General features: G+C 50.7%; 1 protein-coding gene across 2 annotated transcripts; it reads right to left on the bottom strand.

The window, feature by feature from the left end:
• Positions 1 to 2,107: 2,107 nt before the first annotated feature.
• SENP3 (SUMO specific peptidase 3) lies at positions 2,108 to 9,716 on the bottom strand. Of its 2 annotated transcripts, none has more exons than XM_053463173.1 (11): positions 9,546 to 9,716; positions 6,356 to 6,773; positions 6,022 to 6,225; positions 5,069 to 5,180; positions 4,745 to 4,892; positions 3,670 to 3,717; positions 3,491 to 3,568; positions 3,228 to 3,365; positions 2,644 to 2,727; positions 2,483 to 2,533; positions 2,108 to 2,218 (listed from the first exon to the last, which is right to left on the bottom strand). In XM_053463173.1, the coding sequence occupies exons 2-11, from the start codon at positions 6,762 to 6,764 to the stop codon at positions 2,108 to 2,110; spliced, it is 1,383 nt and encodes a 460-aa protein (XP_053319148.1). In that variant the 5' UTR covers positions 6,765 to 6,773; positions 9,546 to 9,716. The 2 variants fall into 2 exon arrangements, with proteins under 2 accessions (XP_053319148.1, XP_053319149.1); XM_053463174.1 differs by having other exon boundaries at positions 9,534 to 9,716.
• Positions 9,717 to 9,919: the final 203 nt, after the last annotated feature.

Below are 9,919 nucleotides of genomic sequence, written 5' to 3' on the forward strand. Positions count from 1 at the left end.
CGTTCTATTAGGTGTACAATTTTGTATAATTTTTATGCCTATGGCTTAACGGGTTTGGGGGTTGTGAACGGGGGCAGGAGGGTTATACTGGCTAGATGTTATGCTAGGGCAATGGGAAGTAAGGTTTTTTGATAATTTTTTTATTATCTTTTTTTAAATATTTTTTTTTAATTTTTTTTTTATTTTCATTTTTTTATATTTTTTTTTATTTTTTATATATTATTTTTACCCAGTAATGGTTGGAGGTCCTCCTAGGGACCTCCTGAACATGCCAGTGATGTCACAGTGACATCACAGCCCACATTATAATTTTTTTTTGTATTATTTATATTAATATTTTAATGATTTATTTAATATTATTTTTTAAATGCATTAACTTTTTTTTTTTTCAGCTTTTCCGTTTCAGGACGGGAGGGGGAGTGAGAGAGATGGTCTCTCACTCCCCTCCCCGCGATCCCCCTGCACCGATCACACTGTGATCTCTATGCAGGTCCTCACAGACCTGCATAGAGATCGCAGCGTCTCTGTGCCTCATCGGAGGGCAGGATATCCCCGCAGGGGATATCCTGTCCTCCGATGACCTTCCGGGTTACGTCAGCAGTGACGTAACCCGGAAGTGAATGCCCGATCGCGCGTTTGCAACTGCGCGATCGCGCGATCGCGCACTTTCAACCGTAACAGCTTACCGGCTTTCATGCCGGAAGCTGTTACGGGAGATCGGGCAGCAGAAAGCCGGCAATGCCGGCTTCTGCTGCCAGGGGGGAGTCCAGGCTGTCAAACGACAGCCTGGTCTCCCGTGCAGCGGCAGGGATGTGTCCCTGACGCTGCACGAAAGGCTGGACGTACCGGGACGTCCATAGGGGTTTCTTTGTGGGCGTTTTTTGGACGTCCCGGTACGTCTATAGGGGAACTAAGGGGTTAAGGGGTAGTAGAAGCATTATTATTATTATTAAACACTCATCTACAGACACCAGACAGAAGGCTTGTTTTTCCCTCAGAAATCTCATGGTGCTGCCACAACCACAAGGGATTCTGGGTAGACGCATGCAAATAAGGTCAACAATGATAACCTTTTGCCTCCATATCCACTTTATACAGGGTGTATATCTATCTAAATACAGGACTGGCAGGGTTTGCCCCAACATCAGGGTAAAGGGGTAGATTCTCAGTGGCACAGACCGGAGCTGACTCCTTCCTAATCTGCACTGTCGTGATTTTATATATATGTTGATATCCCTGCTTGAATGCAGGTGAGTTTATTGAGAGTTACATTAAATAATGGTAAGTCAAGGTCTCCACGACCACCTGGGTAACACATCTGGTGAACCTGTATTATGGGCGATTAAAGGGTTAATAGAGTCGCTGGGGCAACTGGTTTAGAAGTTTCCCAGGGACCCCCGACCCCTCTACATACCCCCGGGGCATGTGCTGGACTCGCTACACACCATGCCGAAACAGGAGCAATTGGGGAAAAATTATCACCCCCCAGTGGGTGCTCCAACCCCCAGCACTGGATCCGTTTCCCTCGGCTTTTGCCCTGTGGCGTGGTGAACCCGTGTGGTTTCTGACCCCGCACCGCCCCTTGGTCCTCCTCGGCCTGTTACAGTTTCTTCACCGAATGCATTGGTTTTTTTTCTATAGAAGTTTTATTAATTTTTTACTTTTCTCTTTTTTATTTTTTATTGACAAAAAAAACCTACAAATTTTCCCAGAAAACATTTAAATAAGAAAAATAAAAGTAAAAAACAAAAAAAAACCCCAACAAAACGAGAGAAGGCGAAGAGGAGACGCTTCACGGAGAGGACCCTGCAGCGGGGCCCCTCGGGACACGTGGACAGGACAGGGGTATTTGCACGAGTACCGGGGCAAAGGAGGGAAAATTCTGTCAGCTCCACTCAGTTCATTGTAAAAGGGGACAGAATCCATGGGGGGGCAGAATCCGCAGGGGGGGGGGAGGTGCCCCACGCAGTTCCAACAGAGTAATCAGACCCGGCCTTCCCCCGAAGCTGGACAAATGGGACGCTCCGCGGCAGCGATTGGGGGAAACCGTCCTGCAGGGCCGCGGCACGTCCTTCCCGCCGGGGGCCGGGCGTTGGGTGCCGCTCCCTCACACCGTCAGCTTGCAGTGACAGAGCTCCTTGTACATCTGCCGGCGGAGTTTGGGCATATCCTGCTGGCCAAAGGAGAACTGGAGGCCGAGGGCCAGGAACTTACAGTACTGCAAAGGGGGCAACACAAGAAGAGAGGGTGTTAATGCCCCGCCTTACCTGCCCACATACAGAGTGCCGAGTACACTGGCCACTGCCTTACCTGCTCCCGTACAGAGTGCCAAGTACACTCGCCACCTCCTTACCTGCCCCCATACAGAGTGCCGAGTACAACCGCCACCTCCTTACCTGCCCCCATACAGAGTGCCGAGTACACCCGCCACCGCCTTACCTGCCCCCATACAGAGTGCCGAGTACACCCGCCACTGTCTTACCTGCAATACAAACGCGCCGCAGTCGCTGTCGTTATTCTGTCTGGCGACATTCTGAGGAGAGAGCAGCGAGAGGTGAGGCGGGGGGCTGAGGATACGCGGGGGGGTATATGCAGTGGGGGGGTTATATGCAGTGGGGGGGGGGGGAGACCCGGAGAGCTCACCATCTTGAAGAATCCCTTCCAGCCGCTGACAAAGTCCGGCCGGTCCTTCTTTATCGCTTCAGCCTGGAGATATTTGGCTATGTGCTGGGAGAAGGGGAGACGCAGCGTTAACTTGCGGGCACCTGAACACCCCCGCCATCTATCTGCTGCTCCCTGTGCCAGTCCCTCCACAAAGACACCCGACCCACAGAGGCCTCAACAGCCCCATGCCCGCTTTATCTTATACCAGTCACTCTAACTGCCCCTCTCTCTGCCAGGAACTTGTAGGACCCTCCACGTGTTCTTACCGCCTCGCACAACCCACCCATCACCCCCCCACCCGTTACCCCCCCCCGTGCTCCTCCTATTCTCCGGAACCTCCTGCCCCTCTGTCAGTCTCTGCCCCGTTCATTCTAACTTTAAACGCTCACTAAAACCCCCAATCTACCCTCCTAATACCCTCAGCCAGCATCCTGGAGAAACCATCCACGAACTTCTCCACATCCCCTCGCTACAATCACATCATCCTCAGCCAAACAGCCCCCCCTCTACCTCCTAATAGATTGCAAGCTCCTGTGAGCAGGTCGCCCTGTCCGGAGTCTCACCTTGGGGCAGCGCCGGTTGAGGGTGCGCTGGGAATCGAAGTAAGTAATGGTCCTCTTGGAGACGTTCACACAAACCAGCGACCAGTGCACCTCCAGGTGGATGGGGATCAGCAGCAGCTGCTTGTTAAATATGTCCACCTGGGCAACGAGGGGGGCAACAGGTTTACAGGGAGCGGGCAGGGGCCGCGCGCTGGCGAGCCTAGGGCAGGGGCCGCGGGCAGCTCTCTGCGTGACGGACACCGACTATTCACAAAGGAACCTACGTTTTTGGTCCATCTCTTCACTCCTTCGTATCCTTTCGTCCTCAGTTTGTCGTAGAAGAAGCTGTTGAAGAAATGGACCTGGGGGGGGGGAGAGTTTATATCAGATTCGTGGCAAAGCCGGGCAAAAAGGACACCATTTGGGCAGCGGGACGCGGACTACCAGGAGCACACGCACTCACCTTCTCCGGCACAGCATCCATGACTAAATCCCCATACATGTTCATTACCTGCAAGAGACAGGACAAGCCTTACTGACCCCACACAGCTCTGTCACTGCCCCTCCATCCTGCCCCACACACAGCTCTGTCACTGCCCCTCCATCCTGCCCCGCAGCCCTCTCTGCTGTTCCTATACTAACCCCCCACACACAGCTCTGTCACTGCCCCTCCATCCTGCCCCGCAGCCCTCTCTGCTATTCCTATACTAACCCCCCCCCACACACAGCTCTGTCACTGCCCCTCCATCCTGCCCCGCAGCCCTCTCTGCTATTCCTATAGTAACCCCGCACACACACAGCTCTGCCACTGCCCCTCCATCCTGCCCCGCAGCCCTCTCTGCTATTCCTATACTAACCCCGCACACAGCTCTGTCACTGCCCCTCCATCCTGCCCCGCAGCCCTCTCTGCTATTCCTATACTAACCCCCCACACACACAGCTCTGTCACTGCCCCTCCATCCTGCCCCACAGCCCTCTCTGCTATTCCTATACTAACCCCCCCCACACACAGCTCTGCCACTGCCCCTCCATCCTGCCCCGCAGCCCTCTCTGCTATTCCTATACTAACCCCGCACACAGCTCTGTCACTGCCCCTCCATCCTGCCCCGCAGCCCTCTCTGCTATTCCTATACTAACCCCGCACACAGCTCTGTCACTGCCCCTCCATCCTGCCCCACAGCCCTCTCTGCTATTCCTATACTAACCCCCCCACACACACACAGCTCTGTCACTGCCCCTCCATCCTGCCCCGCAGCCCTCTCTGCTATTCCTATACTAACCCCGCACACACACAGCTCTGTCACTGCCCCTCCATCCTGCCCCGCAGCCCTCTCTGCTATTCCTATACTAACCCCCCACACACACAGCTCTGTCACTGCCCCTCCATCCTGCCCCGCAGCCCTCTCTGCTATTCCTATACTAACCCCGCACACACACAGCTCTGTCACTGCCCCTCCATCCTGCCCCGCAGCCCTCTCTGCTGTTCCTGAACTAACTGTGTATTTCCATCCTTCTGGGAATAAGAGTTGTTTCAGTACCTGGTCATTGAGCCAGTTCTGTCCATACAGGGTCCCCAAATCATCCATGCTAAGCACATGCCTTTTGTATGTTACACGGAAGCCGCGCAGCATAGCATTGCCCGGCAGACGCTGGTAAGACTGGATCAGATGCTGCACCATGGCCTTCCTGGGGAGTGCATGCAGAGTAATCATTATCAGCGTACCATTAACACATTATCTCCCACCCGCCAGTATAACCCCTTCCGCTCCACCGCAGCCTCTGACCCTCTAGCGTTAGATTCCGGCCTCCTGATTGGTCAGAGCGATCCACGGCAAAGAGTCATTTGAGGATTTTGGGCTCACCTGGCAGGGGTTGAAAATAGCTGCTGAAAAACATCTTCCAGCTTTTCTAACACTTCTTCTGTTGCTATCGGTATGAGGCTCCCGTAGGTATGGAGGGACTGGTCCAGAAAGCCTGTGGGATAAAACTAGTGCTCTAAAAGGGAGATAATAAACACGAGGGGAGGCCCTGCCGCCGCTAGGTACTAGAGGAAGCGACGGGTGAGGGGAGGCCCTGCCGCCGCTAGGTACTAGAGGAAGCTACAAGTGAGGGGAGGGCCTGCCGCCACTAGGTACTAGAGGAAGCGACAGGTGAGGGGAGGCTGCCGCCGCTAGGTACCAGAGGAAGCGACAGGCGAGGGGAGGCCCTGCCGCCGCTAGGTACCAGAGGAAGCGACAGGCGAGGGGAGGCCCTGCCGCCGCTAGGTACCAGAGGAAGCGACAGGCGAGGGGAGGCCCTGCCGCCGCTAGGTACTAGAGGAAGCGACGGGGACAGGGGCCCTGCCGCCGCTAGGTACTAGAGGAAGCGACAAGTGAGGGGAGGCCCTGCCGCCGCTAGGTACTAGAGGAAGCGACGGGGACAGAGGCCCTGCCGCCGCTAGGTACCAGAGGAAGCGACAGGTGAGGGAAGGCTGCCGCCGCTAGGTACTAGAGGAAGCGACAGGTGAGGGGAGGCTGCCGCCGCTAGGTACCAGAGGAAGCGACAGGCGAGGGGAGGCCCTGCCGCCGCTAGGTACTAGAGGAAGCGACAGGTGAGGGGAGGCTGCCGCCGCTAGGTACTAGAGGAAGCGACAGGTGAGGGGAGGCTGCCGCCGCTAGGTACTAGAGGAAGCGACAGGTGAGGGGAGGCTGCCGCCGCTAGGTACTAGAGGAAGCGACAGAAAGGGTACAGGTGCCTTAGGGATGTAGCAGCTATTTGTGGCCCCCAGGCTATGATAGGTGGGAGAGGGCCGGGTTCTCTCACAGGCGACACTCACTTTGCACGCAGGCGACATGCTCCTCTGTCAGTGCCACAGGGGGCGGGGTCTCCTTTTCAGGAGGAGGAGTCAGCTCTTCTTCAGGGTGGACCCCATTGGGGCCGTTGCTGTCTTGGGTGCCAACGCTGCAGACATTGGTGATGAGTATGGAATCGGGTTCTAAGGGGAGTGGGGAGAATCCATTGGGCAGTCCACGGGGGGGACCTGAAGGCACAGAATAAAGAAGGCATCAGAAATCATGCCGGGGGTAAAGTCGAATGGTACAAGCCAAAGCCAAGCAGGACTGAGTAAAGCCAGACAGAGGGCCACAAGAGCCCCGGAAGATCCTGCTCACCTGACTCTTCTTCTGTAACGTGATTGGCCACAGAAGCGTTTTCGTCGGCCCCTTCCCTGTGCTGTGTCTTTAGCGCTTCCGTCCCCACAGAACCTCCCCCCTCGCGCCTCCTGAGCGCAAAGCGCCTCCTCCGGCCCCCCAGGCCTCCCCACAGCTTCCAGTGGAAGGGCTGCGTGACGGAGCGCTTGAACAGGCGCAGGTAGAGGGCGCGGAGGGTGCGCAGTCTCTGGCGCCTTCCTCTGCGCTGCCTGGGAGGGGGCGTGCATGACCTTAAACTCATCTCCTCTTCCTCCTCTTCCTCCGCTGCCCCCCAGCCTTCATTCCTCCGGGCCAGGAAGAGCTTGTCATGTCTGCCAGGAGGCAGGAGGGAGAGCGGAGGCAGGTGGCGCTGGACTGGAGTGTGCCTCATGGTGGGGATCTGAGGACGGCAAGAACATACAACACGCAGGTTTAGTACCGGACAGGCGAACACATCCTGCAGCCGGGCCGGCATCCACTCCCTGCCCTCCTCTCCCCACCCTCACCAAGGCTGCCCCGACCAATCACCAGCAATCAGCCAGGAGGGGTAACAATTGGGGGGGGATAATCCCCCAGAAGCTAAGGTGGCTGCTTCCATGGCATACACATTATACGATAATATAACATGGAGGCTTCGGGAGAAGCAGCAGCTCCACTTTAAAGCTGCTTCCCTGTCACGTGACAATTAAAAGAGTTCCCGGATGAAAGAGTTATTCCTGAGAAGGCAACTACAATAATATTAACGTATTTAGCTCCGAAATCCACCCCAGAGGCTACGTAGGCAGGTGAAACCTACAGCCTCCCCGGGGGAGCGACTCGTGTCAATCTCCCCGGACCCCCCACGTTACAGACACGGGGGCAACATGTAGAGAATTAATAACACGTAATAGGATGTAAGCTCCCGGGGTCAGGGCCCTGCTCCCCCTAATCCGTCGACCTTAAACTATTACTAAATATTTTCCACCATTTATGTGGCGTGACAGACTATGTGGGCGCCACATAAATGGAACGTAAATAGTAAATCCAAACGCCAGCCGCCCCGACTCCATTCACTGGGCTTCTGTGCAGCTCCGCGGTATATGACAGACCCATAACCAGTATATAATATACCCCTCTTCCCAGGAGTGCACACACACACGTATGCACCTATATCACACACACTTACCTATAACACAGAAACATTCACTCACCTACCTATTATATATACACCCCTATATAATATTATACACACCCACCCTATATAATATAAACACACCTACCTACATAATACATACTATATATACACACAGCTATAACATAGAAACATTCACTCACCTACCTATTATATATACACCCCAATACAATATTATACACACCCACCCTATATAATATAAACACACCTACCTATAACACAGAAACATTCACTCACCTACCTATTATATACACACCCACCCTATATAATATAAACACACCTACCTATATAATACATACTATATATAAACAGCTATAACACAGAAACATTCACTCACCTACCTATTATATATACACCCCTATATAATATTATACACACCCACCCTATATAATATAAACACACTCACCTATATAATACATACTATATATATACACACAGCTATAACACAGAAACATTCACTCACTATATACACACACCCCTATATAATACACATTATACACCTATATAATATACACACACCTACCTATATAATACATACTATATATATACACACACAGCTATAACACAGAAACATTCACACCCCTATATAATACACAATATACACCTATATAATATACACACACCTACCTATATAATACATACTATATATACACACAGCTATAACACAGAAATTCACTCACTATATACACACCCCTATATAATACACAATATACACCTATATAATATACACACACCTACCTATATAATACATACTATATATACACACCCCTATATAATACACAATATACACCAATATAATACACACACAGCTATAACACAGAAACATTCACTCACTATATACACACCCCTATATAATACACAATATACACCTATATAATATACACACACCTACCTATATAATACATACACACAGCAATAACACAGAAACATTCACTCACTATATACACACCCCTATATAATACACAATATACACCAATATAATATACACACACACCTACCTATATAATTCATACTATATATACACACAGCTATAACACAGAAACATTCACTCACTATATACACACCCCTATATAATACCCAATATACACCTATATAATATACACACACCTACCTATATAATAAATACTATACATACACACAGCTATAACACAGAAACATTCACTCACTATATACACAACCCTATATAATACACAATATATACACACACACACCTACCTATATAATACATACTATATATACACACCCCTATATAATACACAATATACACCTATATAATATACACACACCTACCTATATAATACATACTATACATACACACAGCTATAACACAGAAACATTCATTCACTATATACACACCCCTATATAATACACAATATACACCTATATAATATACACACACCTACCTATATAATACATACTATACATACACACAGCTATAACACAGAAACATTCACTCACTATATACACACCCCTATATAATACACAATATACACACACACCTACCTATATAATACATACTATATATATATATATATATATACACACCCCTATATAATACACAATATACACCTATATAATATACACACACCTACCTATATAATACATACTATACATACACACAGCTATAACACAGAAACATTCACTCACTATATACACACCCCTATATAATACACAATATACACACACCTACCTATATAATACATACTATATATACACACCCCTATCTATATAATACATACTATATATACACCCCTATATAATACACAATATACACCTATATAATATACACACACCTACCTATATAATACATACTATACACACACTCATCTATATATAATACTCGTCTATATATAATACACCTCTCTCCATAACTATACACGCCCGTCACCGCGCTCTCATCATTACCCCATTTGCCCGACACATGTCTGCAGGTATAATATCTCCTGCCCCCACCCCCTCCGACTTTGTATCCCTCCCCAGTCACTATACACCGGGCCGCACATGTCCGCAGTGGATCCGCTCCCGTGTCCTCTCATCCCCTCCCCGGTCCCCGGGTCGCGCTCTTTTCTCTCAGGCTTCGTCGGTCGATGCTGTCGCGCTGTGATGACGTCAGAGTCGGCGCGCTGACGGGGTCCAGGCAAAGCTCAGCAGGGAAAGGGACCGGATCGCTATGGTAACACCTCCTCCGTCCCGGAAACGCCGCCATCTTACGACTCCAGCAGGCTGGATCTTGCTTACGATGGGCGCCATCTTGGATCACCTGGAAGTTTGCGTCACCTTCTTGGTACACGCAAACTGCCCCCCCCCCCGCCTGTTCACAGAGCACCTCGGCCATCTTGGTACACTCAGCCCTGGGGCCACACGCACCTTATGGA

Source organism: Spea bombifrons, chromosome 4 (assembly GCF_027358695.1).
Source record: "Spea bombifrons isolate aSpeBom1 chromosome 4, aSpeBom1.2.pri, whole genome shotgun sequence".
NCBI lineage: Eukaryota > Metazoa > Chordata > Amphibia > Anura > Pelobatidae > Spea > Spea bombifrons.